Raw genomic sequence first — 16,969 nt, 5'->3', positions numbered from 1 at the left:
CAGACTTTAATTATCTTGGCACTGGACTTCAGGCTCACCTTCATAAAGACAGTCTTTATGCTTACTTACAAGGAAATGGGAGGGTTCTCCTCCAATTGTTTTGCCTAAAGGAGCTGAAACCCCTCTAGGTACCAGAGATTTGGTTTGAATAAAGAATTATGTGGATCCTACCACTGGCCGCCAGATAATCTTTCTATCGCCCACAAAAGACCAAAGGTTTACATCCTCACTTCTACCACATATGTCAAACTATGTCGAATGGAATCTAATTCTGCTCACTTGCCATTGGGATGGCTGCAGTATTTCTGTCAGAAAAGCTGTTTGGGCTCCAGGGGAAGGGTATAGCCTAAAATCATGACGGTCTGGCCATAACCCCACTGTTTCTTTAAAAAAAATACCCATAAGCCCCCAAAAACTCTTGAGTCCTAATTACACATTTGACGCTTGGTCGCTGTGCCTCAGGGCACCCTTAATTAGGGGTTCCGCAGCAAAGACAAGACAGTGCACTTGATTACAATGCTGCCATCAGAGCGGGTCAGAACCTGAACACTTAGCGTCTGCACCCTAGGAGAGCGCATTAGTGAAAGACCGGGTGGCATGGTGAAAGTACAGCACTGTCTCTCACTGGATGTGGCCCGGCCTCTCCTTGCAAAGTGGGGAATGCGCCCCTTTGCAGGTGGGTACAGTGGATTACTGCACTCATCTGCAGGAGTTTTCCAGGAAGCCAACTGAGGGGCTCCTTGATCACTTCCCAAGGGACACCCACAAGATACTCGAACTGTGCACCACCTCTAGGCAGTTTTTTTTTTATTTACCTCTGTGTCTGTAATATGGCAGACTGGTCTGTCCATATTATTTTTAAAAACCTGGGTGTCAAGTCTGTTTCCTGCCTAACCCCTCCCCCGCCACCGAAGGGCAGATAGGCGGTAAACCACTCAAACTGCCCCTTGGGAAGTGTAGAGACACTGTTTGAGCTCCAATAGTTGATGGTGTGATCCAGTGCCAGGTCGGGCGGTCCTTAATTCTTTATAATTGACGGGAAAAAAAATCCCTCATATTGTGTGCTTTCTGCACCCTTGTAATGGCCCGATTGGGACTAAATACACCAATATCTTGAGGGGGTAGAAATAATGTTTACAATTGAGGCGGCCTGTGTGGCCACGCTAGAATTGGCCTGCCTCCAACCCATTTAATAAATAAAAAATAGGCAATATCTGGTTCCTAGCAGTGGTGTCGGTTGGTGGTCAGTCCCTAATGTGCCCCCCAGGATAGCATAAAGCCTGGGGCTCAGGGGTGAGGGGTGCAGCCCTATGCCTGGACTGTCCATCCCTGCCCACCTGCTATCTCATGTGCTCCCGTATGGAGGGCAGGTTTGTGGTAAAAACCCCAAATACAGTTTGGGCCTCCAGGATGGGTGGTGCACCCTGATGCTAGGGCAGGCCAGCCCCCCCTCTTCTTTTTCAACATACGCTGCATAGTGTGCTTTCCTTTTACTTACCTGCAGGAAAGTAGACGGGGCATGGGGTACAGCCCGGTGCCAGGACTGTCCAGCCCTCATTATTTTTAAATTTTGTATTTTCTTTATAAATACAAAACCTGCGTGTGCTTTCTCCCCACTGAGGAAGGCAGATTAGGGCTTCAAGAGGGGGGATGCAGATCGATTCCAGCCCCCACCTATTCTAAATAATTTTTTTTAAACCATGGTGCCCAGTGCCCTATTTGGGGAGGACAGACCCCACACAGTTCTCCCAGGGAGAGCAGATAGAATGTTGAGGTCGGGTGTGGGGGTGAGGGTGTGTGACCAAATTGTGAACTTGTTCCGCCATTAAACTCTTGAGAGTTTGGTAGGTCACATCATGTCCTTACCTGGCTTGCATTTTTCTCTCCTGTTTTTAATATTTATATTTGTCCCCTGGTTCCCATTATTGCTCAACTTCCAGTCAATTTTCTTTCTGGCACATATCACAGCCAGTCCTACCAGTTTGGTTTGCAAGAATATTTATACCATCTAATAACCATCCTGTCACAGTTTAACAAATCTATGCCCACCAACTTTCTACACCTAAACAAAAATTTAAAAAATTCTCTTTGCGTGGTTACTGCATCAAATTAAAAAGTCTTCCCTTGTTTCAGCCCATCTAGAATCCTACCCAGTGATATATACTTTCACTCTAAATTTCATAACTAATTTTAAAACTATCTATAAAAGTAATGGGTTTGTAAGATTTGGGTCATGTTGAACAGCACCAAGAGGCTGCTTGTGCTTTTCTGAACGGTCAAATTCAGTCCTCCCGAAGGTCAAATGTGCATTGTTATCCATAACCTGAAAAAAGGAACACCAACCGTGAACACCTAGCACACAGTATGTTCACTTTATGGGATGGTTGAAATGCTCACAAGAGAGCACCCTGATTTTTTAAAATATTTGTTCCATTCTGTATAGTACTAACCTTTGCCCACAATGGTCTGTAAATCTCAACCCCACTTAAAAGGTTTTCACCCAAGCGCAGGAGCAGAAGTGGAGTATAACCTTATTCTTCTAGTTTTGATTGTCCCAATCAACTTAGACCAATATCATCATTGAAAAGCAAAGCCACCTTAAAAGGTGAGTTTGTCAGTCATGATAATCAGCTCTCAAACATGCTGAAAAAACTTTTCCAATGTTTCTTCTCTTCATTCTATAAGGTTTCCATCCTTAGAGAATGACATCACTCAAGAGTTGTTGGACGCGAGTGAGGAGAAATGATCTCACACGTCCCCCAAAAAGGTGAGATGGTCTACATAATTCAGCCAATTTGTCCCTATTTCATTGGCTTTCTTCAGGACCAGTGTAGCTCAGGTTAATTTGTACCCAGAGCTTGGGTGGTCTACGCACATGCGCTAAGGTGTGCGTAGGTGCAAAAGTGGTTGCGTTACTTACGATTTCAACCGTCAATTTAAAAAATGTTAAGTTACGAGAACTTTTCGTAACATGGATCACGGCAGGAGGCGGTGCCTGTTGTCATACTTGCGTCAAGGTCAGCCGCCTGCCTGGTTACCTGTGGTTCGTCTCTTCCGGGATCCCGGGGACGTGTGATATAATTTCTCCTTACTCAAGTCCAACAACGTTTTAACCCTACCCCAGGAACTGCATAAGAAATAATCTGGTTTATACCATGTATCTTAGTATCCTGGAGTTAGTTTACAAGAATCACGCTCACTTTATTCACCTCCTCTCTTCAAAAGTGTAATCGGACGTCGAAGCACACCTAAGAGTCACTCGGCCCCCATGTAGGAAACCAGTGATGTGGCATAACACCAATTAGGTTGGTGGGTGAGGGTTTTCTTAAGAACCTAATGGTTTTTCTGTAAGGGAGACTACTTTAATGACCATACACTTATTGGTCTGTCCAAGTTCACCCTGAGCTCGTTCTCGTTGTTTACTTAGTATGTACAATATAAACACAAAATAATGTGTGTGCTTAACAGTGGCGGCTCCTCTACTATGGCTGAGTAGTGTTGCCCCACTGCTTCTAGGATGTGCAAAGAAGGAAAAACAAAATGATAACAACATGATGTTTTATTTAATTTTATCTATCCACAATGAAGCAGGTTTGGGGTGGGGCGGGCTTGGCTGGCATCACAGCCAGCAGGGGGCGGAGGAAATAAATGCACTAAAGTGCGCATTACTATTTGTCTGGCCCTCTTGGGCTGGCCAAACAGTCTTGCACATTTAGCATGTTCCTCACCAGACTGTGCATTACTCCCACTGCCTGTGTAAGCACTGAACCATGGCGCTCGGACAAATCATGATGCTGCTAACAGCAGCGTTGTGATTGGCTTAGGGGAGCCTGTGTGCTTCCTGTTCTGGCCGGATCGAACCGGACGAGAGACGATAATAAAGGAGAGTCGGCAGCCTTACAAGATAAGTTATATTTATTTTTTAACCCCCTTCACCCCTGCCACCCTCTTCCAGTACCAGCAGCTACTGGTGCTTTAGTTTGACAGTCCGCATAGCAGAACAGTTGTATCTGTGACCTAGTGATTTGAGTTTTTGCGGAAGTGCAATTATATGTTTGCGGCTAGTTCTAAACTCTACATGATACATTCACATTTTATAATATGTGTGTCATATTAGCCTAATTAAATCCAACATCTGACATTACTATTAGGCAATAAGTATTTCTTTAGTTATTTAATTAATTCAACAACTAGCAAGACACGTTCACCTTCACAGTCAAGCTGTGAAGATGCCGATGTAAATGTTTATGGGGAATGTTTTTCACTCTCTCAGTATGGTGGATTTTATTCTTCTGATTTATCTCAATTGAAGAATAAAATAACGCAGTCCCTTATGGAGGTGTGTCCATAATGTTGTTCTATATAGTGTGTGGCTTTATAAACTTAAAAACCAGGGAATATGCTGTTAAGCGGTATGATGCAGTCCTAGGCTGAGAAGATTGGCTGTGGAAGTGTCCCCGTGATGTATTGTGTGGGGAGATGAATGAGAGCAGACAGTTATCAATTTTAGACACAAGTGGCATGGTGTGGGCCATGATGATGAGGTAGGGTATGAAGAATGACTCTTCTTTGACTAGTGTGGTATTCTGTATCCTAGGATCCTAGGGATGTAGAATAAGGAAGTCTGATAATTTCTCTTTTTTTTAAACTTACATTATTTGAGTTCGGCGGGTTATGCAGAGTCATCCAGATGCCTTGATTTTGGATGCCAGGCATAGTCATTTACCATTAGTGACTGCTTTCTCGATGGTACAGTAGGTTTTGAAGAGTATGCAAGCAGGAGTCAACAGAAATCTTTACGTCATTGAAGTTAGTCTGTTAAACGTTTGAAGACCTTCGATGAAGCTCACTTCAGCATCACACATGTTGGGTATTTGTGATGCTCCCATTAGTACTCTCACCTGCTCCTTCCCTTTTTTTTTTTTTTTTAATATTTTTATTGATTTTCTTACATAAATATATAAACATATATATGCAAGGCACGACACATTTGACATAAAGTAAAATACAAAACAATAACCAAATAGATATCCTTTCTATGCAAAGTAATGCAATATAACTTATAAGGCATTCTTATTACTGCAAAGTTTCAATAGGGAGTCAATTAGATTCCTCTTTCCAATGCTTAATTGGATCCCAGATTTTTTTCCCTAATTTTCTCCCTCTTTTCCCCTTTCTAGCATATATTGCCTTTTCTAAATTATATATTACCAATAGTCGAGCAAGCCACTGGTGATACGATGGCGGTGTCGGATCTAACCAGGCGGAAGTTATGCATAATCTTAATACTGCCATTGCGACAAATATAAGGTATCCCCCCTTCATATTAATATCGCTTTGATTAACACCGAGAAGGATTATCGATGGAGACAGGGTTATTTCAGCAGCCAAAACTCTGGAAAGAAATTCCTCAATATTCTTTTGTGTTGGTTGCAGATGGGTACATGTTGCAATCATGTGTGTCAGATCCGCCTCTAAACTTCCACACCTAGGACATCTGATCCCCGAGGTCCCTCCCCACTGTGCAATTCTCGCAGGAGTATAGTAGAGATGGTAGATATTTTTGTAGTGCCGTGCCTGTAGGGATGCAGAGCATAGAATACTCTGTCCCAGCTCTAGTGATACAAGAAAACACTCTTCTGCTATTTGTAACTTTGTTGCCCATTGCTGCGCCATTCTATCCTTGTCATCCTGCTTAGCTTTTATCAGTTCCAAATAGAACCTCCTGATCGTACAATCCGTTCCTGCTTGTACTAGATCCATAATTGGAATCCTGCCAAACCCAGTCGGGCCCCCCCGCTTTGTTTCAATATAACTTCTTATTTGTAAAAACTTAAAGAAATGTCTATTCTCTATACCGTAATTTGCCTGTAGGTCTAAGAATTGCATTACCCCTTGTGTAGTCACAATGTCTCCCAACATCCTTATCCCCTTTCTTCCCCATTCTCCAAAAACCCAGCCTGAGAAGATATCTACTGGTAAGGTAGGGTTCGCACTCATTCTGGTATATGCATTATATTTCCCCAAACCAAAACTTTTTGAAAATGCTTTCCATATGTTATAAGCCGCTAATACCGTCTTGAACCGTGTCCTTTTAAAATAACAGAAATCAGTAAATTTCAAAAATAAGTTTTCGGCTTCTGCCCCCATGACTAAACCATAAATTGCCAACGTACCAAGCTCATCCTGTCCTTCAGTCTCTGCCCCTCCTATCAGACCCACCATATTCTGTAGGGCCGCTGCCCAGTAATATAATTTTAAGTCCGGGAGCGACCATCCACCCCTGTCTCGAGGCAATGCCATATACCTAAGAGCTCTCCTTGTCTTTCCCTTTGCCCAGATGAATCTATTAATCATATTTTCACATTCCTTAAACCATCTTGGTTCAAATAATAATGGTATTGCTCTGAAGAGATATAAGAACTTAGGCAGGATCAACATCTTTATGATGTTAGTGCGCCCCACAATTGAGAGATGGAGATTCTCACACCTGTCTAAGTCCCTTCTCGCTTTAGCAAAGACAGGTGTCGTATTTTTCTCTACCAAAGTATCTAGATTGGAGGAGATAATTACTCCCAAGTACACCCCATCCTGCACCAATCGATAATCAGAGCAATCTACATATTTATTCTTAATTATCTGTGTCTTATTAGAGTTTAATTTATAACCTGATACCAGTCCGAATCTAATGGCCTCAATTTCAACCTGCCCTATAGCTTCTGTGGGATTAGACGTAATCACTGCCACATCGTCCGCGTATGCGAGCACCTTAGAATATCCTATAGGCGTATATACCGGAGTTATCCTATCGCAGCTCTCTATTCTTCGGATCAAGGGGTCAATATACATCGCGAATGAAAGCAGAGAGCAAGGGCAACCCTGTCTGGTGCCTCTCTTAATTTGGAAAGGATTAGTTAAAGCTGAATTAATCCGGATTACAGCACTTGGAGCTCTATATAATGCTTGGATTGCCTTAATATATCCGTCTTTTATGCCTACCCTTTTCAAAATATGCCACAAATAGTTCCAGGAGACCCGATCAAATGCTTTTTCTGCGTCTAATAACATAACAGCCATCGGGTCTCCTGAGACCTAGGATCCTAGGGACGTAGAATAAGGAAGTCTAATAATTTCTCTTTTTTTTTAAACTTACATTATTTGAGTTCGGCGGGTTATGCAGAGTCATCCAGATGTCTTGATTTTGGATGCCAGGCATAGTCATTTACCATTAGTGACTGCTTTCTCGATGGTACAGTAGGTTTTGAAGAGTATGCAAGCAGGAGTCAACAGAAATCTTTACGTCATTGAAGTTAGTCTGTTAAACGTTTGAAGACCTTCGATGAAGCTCACTTCAGCATCACACATGCTGGGTATTTGTGATGCTCCCATTAGTTCTCTCACCTGCTCCTTCCCAATGAAAAAGAACTAGTTCTTGTACAAGTGTTCTAAAGCAGGCTTCAGGGAGGAAATGCATCACTGTGCGGCGCTAAGGATAGATGGTTCTAGGTGGTCTTGGTTTTGTGAGCAGTCTCTTTTGATTATAACAATGAACACCAATTTAAATCAGAGGAAATTGCCACAGCAAATTGAGAGACAAAACCATCTAGGTTAATTTAGTCTGCTGTCTGTATTGCAAATGAATTCATCCTTGGTTGGGTTCAGCTTTACATCAGTTGTTAATATCTAAACTTTGATTGTCGTGAGGCAAGTCCTTCAATGTGCTATGTTGTGGATCAAAAGGAGCCTTAGGTATAGATAGATGTTTTCTATGTATTGATGGACATTGCCATCAAATCTGCCAGAAGGACTCTAAGAGGTTCTATCCAGAGGTTGAAAATTAGTGGTGAATGGATGGAGAGTAGGCTACGCCACATGTCATTGGCATGAGCTCATCCAGAGGTGTTCTTCTGAAGTAGAGTAGCTGGGCTCAGTTTGTTACATATGATCTGAAACATTGCATAACAAGCCATTTGAAGCCCATTTAATGTACAGCGATATTCAGCAAGGTTTAAGAGGCAGCAACTTCAAAGGCGACAGAGAAATTGAGTAGAATGAGAAGGCATAGGCCATTCTTGACTCTGATCTACATGATATCATCCACCACTTGGATGATGTAAGTCTCTAGGTTGGTGGGTCATTATTCGTGGATTTCACAATGACCTTTTGGTGGAATTATAGTGTGTGATTCGGCTATGGATTGCGACGTCATTTGGGTCCAGGTTTTATCGAATGGACCTATTCCTTCTTGAAGGCATCTTGAGGTCATGCTTTATAAGGGATAACTTGACCATATTCAGTCTTGGCATAAGTGATAATAATGTGATTTACATTATAATTATATCATCTTTGCAAGGTGTCGCCTTCAATGACTAGATTATGCTTTACAAATCCTCTTTGGAACGGATGCTCATATGTGTATGCTGCAGTGTGAGATTGATGTGGAGAAGTGAGGAGGTGAGGTGCTGTTAGATATTTTATTTTATTGTGTCTCTGAAGAAGTTGGTTATGACAGACTGGTGGGGCTCGGTTGGGCATGTGAGTCCTGTTTAGGCTTTACACAGTGTCCATAGCTTTGAGATGGTGCCTGATCTTGTTGGAGGTCCTGCTTATGATTTTTTTGTAATGTGCATCCTGTGATCAGTTACTCTTCATACTAGGTGGAGTTGCTCTAGGCTGGTGTGGCCATCTATCTGCTGTAGGCATGTCCAATTCTTTTCCTGAAGTCTGAGGTTGTGTTTGCTTTTGATGAGTTTCTGGCTGCACCCTGAGTGGATGGACTTGGTTTAAAAAATTGAACTTTCGATGGTATGTAACAATCTGCTATCATCTAGAATTGATGCTGAGGTCCTATAAGGAGGATTTGAGGTATGTACTGGGGTTTGAAGAGGCTTAGATTGCTGCCAGGTCATCATAGAACATGCTCTTGCAGGATCGATTTCTGCCAAGTCATCATAGAACACAACACGTTCCTGCAGGATCCATGAATGGTATTTGTCTTTTCTTGTCCTTGGTCGATCTTGGATTGCTCAGTTGGATGGCCATGATTGCATTATCGGGCCAGTTGATCTTTTTGCTGGGACTGAAAGTTTACAATGTTCATCGAAATGCAGACAAGATCCAGGGTTTGACCTTATTCAGGGCTGGCTGTTAGAAGTAATGTGCAACGTAATGGTTGAATGCGGATTGGGGAATATCCTTTAAGTACTTATCTACTTGGGATATTGAAGTTGGTCATGAAGATGCTGGTTAAACTAGCAGAGAGGCAGGAACGGTTTGAGAAGTTATCATATGAGCATTTATATTCTTAAAACACTCACAATTGGCCGCACTTATGTCCAAACCCCAATTTTCGAAGGAGGGATCATTCGTACCTTCATTCTGAACTGCACCATCTCAGCCTACTTGATGACCACTCGGACTCCTCTATCAGTGCGGTCATGGCTTCTAAGTCCAGCGCATTGATATTCGCATTTGTGTATTAACTTCCAGAAAAAGGGGTTTTACAAATTGATACCTTGCACTTTAATGTTTTTCATCGCACATTAATGGTCGAACCGCATTTTTTACTTTACATTCTACTCCCTCAAAGCAACATATGTACTTGCAATATTCAAATGGGTTTTAACTGACCTTAGTGTTATGAAATGGGTCGTTTTATACTTTTTGTCCTGGTGTTTTACTATGTATTACGTTGCAAAGGTTTTTGTTAATCATGCAACAAAGGTTTACTTAGTAGAGACTGATGAGATCTATCTATGATGAATGCTGGTTTGGTCCCTTCTGGTAAGTAGGTGAGGTATTTCTGTACCTGTCATGGAACAATAGTGCTAGATTGCATGAGCTGCATTTTGGAGTTGGGATTAGTAATGAGTTTTGTGCTGAGGTTAAAAAGTGAAAATCCCTTATTTTAAAAGAAGTTGCACTGTTAAAAATAAAAGATTAGCATCTTTGACTATAACGCTAGAAGCCACATCTGGATCTGTTTTCTTTTCTGGCTACTGTCCAGAATTGTTTTTGTGAGGTGCTAGATATACTGTCTGCCTCTGCCACCATGAGGTCATTTTCAATACTAGGAAGGAGGATCATAGAGAATGGTGTCACAAGGTTCTGTTGTCTGCAGGAAAGGGGCTGTGGGAAGACCTGATGGCAGCTGTCTGAGAATGTATTAGTAGCAATTGGTGGGTACAGCTCTTCTAACAGGGAGTAAAGAAAGTAAGAGACAAGGGCTCCAGTGGTTGGCATGCATTTGTTTAGTAAGGGGGGACAGTTCTTTGTTGAGTTTAATGACTGGTACAGAATGTTGACTTTAGTTGCTAGAGTTTGGTGGATAGTGTACTTCAAGGCAAACTTGGCATAGTAACCTGGCTGTCAAAAGGACTGTCAACCCACTCTATTTGGAGTCAGGTGATCCGTCATGTTTGTGCAGTCGGAGGCCCTCCTAGCTCGGCTGCTTAATGCCAATCAATAAACCTGTCAACCCGGATTTATAAAGGGTTGCTTATCACCTGTAAGGGTATCCAGGCGTGGGGTGTGGGGGGGTGGGAGTGCTGCTGCTCATGGCTATCCGTTGAACAACCAGGTTTTCAGGCCCTTCTGCAGGGTTGAGTCTGTTTGGAGTTGGAGTGAGAGGTCATTCCAGGATTTTACAGGCAGGTAGGAAAAGGCTCCACCGACGCTCCTACTTCTGTGGCTTCCTGGTGTGTGGGCCAGCGAGAGAGATGCGGAGCACAGATGTCTGACCGGTCTGGTGGAAATTTGTTCTGTGGTTGAGGTAGGCTGGCCCCTAGTAGAGGACCTTGTATGTGTGGGTGAGTAGTTTGAACTGGCACTTTTTATTGATGGGGAGTCAGTGTAGTGCTTAGAGGTGAGGGGTGATTTGAATCCGCCTTGGGAGGTCGAGGATGAGTCTTGCTGCTGAATTCTAGATTATCTGGAGTCTGTTTAGAAGTTGTGAGGTTATCCCCACATAGAGGGTGTTGCTATAGTCCAGGCGGCTGGTAATGAGGGCCTTGGTGATGATGCGTCTGGTGGTGGTGGGGAGCCATTTGAAGATTTTCTTCATCATGCATAGGATAAGCAAACATGACGAGACTGTGTTTATATATTCCCTCATTGAGAGCTTACTGTTGAGTATGATGCCTAGGTTCCTTGCGTGATCTGTGGGTGGGGGGCCAAGTTGGGTTGGCTACCAGGAGTCGTTCCAAGGGGAGGTGTTGCTCCCAAAGATGAGTACCTCTGTTTTGCCAGTTTGAGTTAGAGGCACTTGCTCTGCATCCAGTTGGCGACACTGGTCATGCACCTGTGAAAATTTGATTTGGTGGTGGTGGAGCCTGAGGAGGGGGATAGGATGAGCTGAGTGTCGTCAGCATAGGAAATAATGTTCATATCATGGGTGACCAGCGGGGCCATGCGTGTGTTGAAGAGAGCACGGCTCAGAGATGACCCTATGGTACGCCGCAAATGATGCCCTTTGGGCCAGAAGAGAAAGGCGGCAGGCGGATGCTCTGGGCTCTTCTAGTAAGAAAGGACGTGATCCAATTGAGGACTTTCCCTTGGATTGCCATCTGATGGAAACCGTGCAAGAGGGTGTAGTGGGACACACCGTCGAAGGATGCGGAGAGGTTGAGGAGGATCAGGGCTGCGGTCCCTCCTTTGTCTAGGAGAGCCCTGATGTCATTGGTGGCTGCGATTAGAGTGGTTTCGGTGTTGTCGTTAGAGTGGAATCCTGATTGGGAAGGGTGCAAGAGTTTATTTGTTTCCATGGGATTGGTGAGTTGGATGTTAATTCCTTTCTCCAGGATTTTTGCTGGAAAAGGGAGCAGGGAGATTGGCCAATAGTTTTTGAGTTCTGCAGGGTCTGCAGATGTTTTTTTAGGAGCGGTTTGACCTCTGCATGCTTCCAACCAGTTAGGAAGTTGGCGGAAGTGATGGAAATGTTGAGGATGGTGATGAGTCCCTTACTGCTGTGGTTTTTCCCCAAGTTAAACATATGGTGGGGGCAGGGATCTCTGAGTGCTTCTGAGTGGATGGTGCTCGTGATGGTGGCAGTGGTCTGTGTGGAGGGACGGTCCCAAGCAGTGTTTGTGTCTAGATTGTGGTCGATGGTGGCGGGGAGTCTGTTGAGATCGGCTAGGTGTGGTTGAGGGGCAAAGTGTTAAAAAAAAATGTGATTATTTGGCTGGGGAAGAATTCTGTGAGAGAGTTGCAGAGTTCCTGGGAGGGGGTGATGGAATTCTTTTTTTTTTTTTTACTAAACTGTTTATTGAGGTGATGGAATTCTTGGTGGCTGTGGGGTTGGAGAATTCTTTGATGATGCAGAAGAGCTCTTTGCTGTGCTTGGAGCTGGCTTTGAGGCAGGTGGTGTAGGTGTTCTTGGCGTTTTTCAGTTGTATGTGGTAATTTTTGAGAGCTAATTTAAAATTTTCTCTGTCAGAGGGTGCTTTACTGGTGTGCCAGATCCTTTCCAGCTGTTTGCCGTTGTATTTGTAGATTTGAGTACAGGGGTGAACCAGCTGGTGTGGTTGTAGGGTCTGTCCGGTTCGGGGGCTTGAAGGGTGCGACTTTGATGGCACATTTGGTGATCCAGCTGTTAAAGTTTTCTATGGCCTCCTCGAGATTGGAGGACAGGTCTGGTGGAGAGGTGTTGAGGATGTGTGTCCAGAGGTTGTCTTTTCCCCTACTCCAGCTCCTGTGGGGGTACTGGAGGGATTGGTGGTGGTGTTGCTGGTAGAAGCGATGTAGAAGTGGACGTTCAAGTGGTCGAACCAGGTGATTTTGGCGGCCTGGCTGTATCTGATTCTGTTGCTGGCTGAGAATATGGGGTCCAGCGTGTGCCCGGCGATGTGAGTGGGGTGGGTGACTAGTTGTGAGAGGCCGAGGATGTCCATGCCTTCCAAAAGGTTGGATGTGTTGGTGGGGTTGTCCACGTGGAAATTTGGCTCTGCTGAGAAGAAGAAGTCTTTCGAGTTGATGGCCAGGGGGGTAATTAAGTCAGAGATGGACTCGCAGAAGGCATGGCGAAGTCCAGGGGGTTAGTAGGTGAGAGTGCCTCTGATTTGGGTTTTGCCATCGATGTTAATTTGGAAGTTTAGGTTCTCCATGATGGGGGTGATCTTGTCTGTGGTGGCTGTGCAGTTGAGGGATTCTTCATGGATGATGCTATTCCACCTCCTTGTTTGTTGGTGGGGTCTTGGTGGTTCATCTTGTATCCTTCCGGTGTGGCGGTGGCGATATGAGGTGCTGATGATGGGTGGACCCAGGTTTCTGTGAGGAAGACGACGTCTGGAGTGACGGAAGTGATGGTGTCCCAGATCACGATTGCATACTTACGGAGCGATCTGCAGTTGATCAGCAGGCAGTGGAGCTGTCCTGACATTGAAGGAGTGGGAGCAGGTTAGGGCGCATGGAACTTGATGTTGCAGGGGAAAGGGCAGTAGCAGCAGGAAAGGGTCCTGCTGTAGATCATGGAGAGGCTGGAAAGCAGTCGTGGTTGTGAGGTCCGGTGTTGAGGGCTTGAAATTCGGCACTGGAGTAGCTATAGGTGTTTGGGGGGTTAGGGGTTCTGACGCTGGGCACAGTCCAGGCGCAGACTGGCACAGACGGGCTTGTCTTTCGTGCGCCCGTTGCACATGTCCACCTTGCAGCCGTGCTGCGGCCTCCGTTAAGTAGGTTCCTGGGTGGTGGGAGGGGTGATAGATGGGGTCAGCAGTAGTGAGAAGGCACGAGGGAGGCGAAGGTTTGGCTGAGAGCAGGAAAAATAAAAAAATAGGAGCCTGAAAATAGAATAGGTTAAGTGGGAGGAAGGAGGAGACAAGAAACGTTATTGGGGGAGATATGTTTTTGTGGAAAAAACGGGGTTTCAACAGGTGGTTTTTGGAAGAAAAGAAGGCGGTTAAGAGGAGAAAAAGGATTAACACACTGCTGTTTTGGGAAAAAAAAGAAGGCAGTTAAGAGGAGATAAAGTATTGACACATTGGCGATTTTGGGAAGAAGATGGCAATTAAGAGGAGAAAAAGGATTACCACTATAGTATTTTTGGGAAAAAGGAGGCAGTTAAGAAGAGAAAAGGATTAACACAAATGGCGGTTCTGGGAAAAAAGAAGGCAGTTATGTGGGAGGCAAGAGGAGAAAAGCTGGGTTATTGGGGAACAACAGGTTAACAGCAGGTTGTTCGAGCATGGATGAAGACGATGTTTGAGGGAACAAGAGGGTTACCGTGAACGAAGGTGTCGAGCAGAAGGCTTGTACAGCTAGCAGCTGGGAGAGTGGGCACGGGGACCTGCTCAATGGGTTTGCGCTGCAGCCTCCATTAAGTAGGTTCCCTGGTGGTGGGAGGGGTGCTGGGCAGGGTCAGTGGGAGGCAGGAAGGGAGAGGGCATGAGGGAGGTTTGGCTGAAAACGGTAAAAATAAAAAATGAGGAACCTGTAAACAGAATAGGTTAAGTGGGAGCAAGGAGGATGCAAGAAACAATTTTTTGGGGAAAAAAGATATGTTATTGTGGAAAAAAACGGGTTAACAATAGGCGGTTTTTGGGTGATAAGAAGGCGGTTAAAAAGAGAAAAAGGATTAACACAATGGAGGTTTGGGGAAAAAGAAAGCAGTTAGGTGGGAGTCAAGAGGAGAAAAGCTGTGTTATTGGGTAAAAACGACAGGTTAACTGCAGGTTGTTCGAGCGTGGATGAAGACAATGTTTGAGGGAGCAAGAGGATTACCGCGAACGAAGGTGTCGAGCAGGAGGCTCGTGAAGCTAGCAGCTGGGATAGCTGGCTCGGGGACCTGCCAAAATCTTAGACTGGCAACCCCACAGACATTTGTCTGTGGATCTAAGTTTCACAGACCAACCATCCTACATAGGATGGAAATTCTAAAAAAAAGTGTTCCTGTTGTGTACCTTCAAGTAAACCAGAGACCAAGTTGAGTAATCCTCTGCTCTTTAACTAGCACATAATTGTTTTAGTGGCCCTAGACAATTGAATGCTTTATGTTTTCTAGGTATGCATAAATTAAACAAATGTGTTCAATTAAAAATGTGAGATTGGTGAGATAGTGCAAAGAACTAAATAAAAAGATGCACGTTAGACAAAACAATGTATTTTTTTCCTGCAGACATGGGCGACTTCGCCGTTGGAGATCAGAGAATGACAGAGCTGCAAGGCCAGGCTTCAGTCTTAAACTTCCCAAGGGTCATCAGTTTTCCCAGACCTCAAGTCACTTGGTTCCGGGACGGTCACAAGATCATCCCAAGCAGCAGAATGTAAGTTGCCATGAATTCAAAGAGTATTAAGAATACGCAGTATGACGATGACGCAGGATCTCTAATCACGTCTGATGGTGCAGTTTTCAATTTAGAAACCCTAATTAGCTTTAAAGGAGATAGGTCTCCACAAGTCGAAGGTAAACGGCTATTTTAAGAGAGACTCCGAATTTCCTATGTAATTTAAAAAAAAAAATTCATGTGACGGTAATGTCAGTGGCAGCAGGCGGGCGGGAACCGCTGGCTTCTCGTTCTTCCATTCATTTTCATAATGTGCTCCAAAGAGTGAATGCTAGTCCTCAAATTGTGTTTACTTGAATGCGCTAATTTGATGAATGCCAGCATTTACGCACTAATTCGGTTTTCTGCTTTTATTGAGCTGTTTCAGAACTTTTTCTCTCTGACAATAAAGCAGTAATTACTGCTTATTTTTCTATATCCCTTTATTCCACCCTGGCAGTTTTATTTCCTTTGGTCTAATTAGCGGTGTACCCACTCATGGCAAAGTGGCTGCTCAGCGATTGGCTAAGCATTATCTGAAGGTGCACAATTCATCAAGCTCACTCCCCTTTCAACTCATTTATCCAATGCCAACTGGTCGTTCTACTCTGACTGTTTCATTAGTAGTCTGTGCTGGGATGAGAACAGGCAGACATGGCTCACCTGTCTCTTATAAATATCATAAAATAAATTTATCAACAGCAGGACAAATTTCTGGAAACATGTAGGTACATAAAATTCCTTTTTCCATTACTAAAACTGTACAAGAATACTAAGGCAGCCTGGAGTTTTACAATTGGTAATGTGAAAACATTTGACATAATTGTTTTTATTGGATATAACCCATATCCCATTAAAAGGAACGATACTGTTGACTGCAATAGTTCTAATTATATATATCGTTAAAGGCCTATTATTAGGAGTATTTTAACTGTAGCTATTTATTAAGAAGGGAGATTTGCTCACCTGTCGTGCAGGAACAGCTTTTCCAAATAAGGCTAGATGTTGTGTGTACCTAGTTTCCATGGTTACGGTGGGTCTGATGTTGAAATTGTAAGAGAAAAAAAGGAAAAAGATTGCAGTTACAGAGGTTATCAATGAGCATGCAGTGATATTGCATGTGGAGCTGAAGGAAAAGTACTGTGACGAAAGGTGCATGGCTCTTTCAATTAAATATGCTGCCTGTTTTACAATAATTTTCAAACACCTCACCCATATGAAGTTGCTTTTTTTGCATGAATGATAGAACAGAATGTAAGCCTGCCTATTTTAACAATAATTTGCTAACAGTCCACCAATAATGTTCTGCAATATTTGCTTTAAAGACAACTTAGAAGCCTGCCTATTTTTATATTCGTTTGCAGCTACTTCACCCATACTGAGATGAAAATCTTGCACTAACGATAGTATAATGCTGAAGACATGCTCAAAAATAGTCACATGCACACAGTTTTACAGGCACTTGTGTGCTTTTGAACAGTCATTGGAGATTTGACCTGCTCCATATGCAGTCATTATTGTAATTCAGTAAAAACGGTAGTAGTGTTTTGTAATCTCATCGCTTTATCTTTGATAGGATATGTTATTCATTGGAGAAGAAAATACCATGTTTCTACTGTGGCTTCTGTACGGGGTACCTTTGGGCAAATAGCGCCAAAAAGGCAATATTATCTAGAGGTAGACTTTGTTTTACCTGAGTTAGGTTGAGACAAATG

At 43.6% G+C, this 16,969-nt stretch overlaps 1 protein-coding gene across 2 annotated transcripts in view; it reads left to right on the top strand.

Moving 5' to 3' along the window:
• Window positions 1-16,969, top strand: part of SDK1 (sidekick cell adhesion molecule 1) — a 2,285,003-nt gene that overhangs the window by 482,729 nt on the left and 1,785,305 nt on the right. For both annotated transcript variants that reach the window (XM_085629198.1, XM_085629197.1), the window contains exon 4: window positions 15,107-15,254. In XM_085629198.1, coding sequence (XP_085485324.1) covers window positions 15,107-15,254 — 148 coding nt within the window. The remainder of the gene's footprint in view (window positions 1-15,106; window positions 15,255-16,969) is intronic.

The sequence above is a fragment of the Triturus cristatus genome, chromosome 10 (genome assembly GCF_964204655.1).
Source record: "Triturus cristatus chromosome 10, aTriCri1.1, whole genome shotgun sequence".
NCBI lineage: Eukaryota > Metazoa > Chordata > Amphibia > Caudata > Salamandridae > Triturus > Triturus cristatus.
Note: the sequence above shows the minus strand (reverse complement) of the source record. Positions and strands in the feature narration are given on the sequence as shown.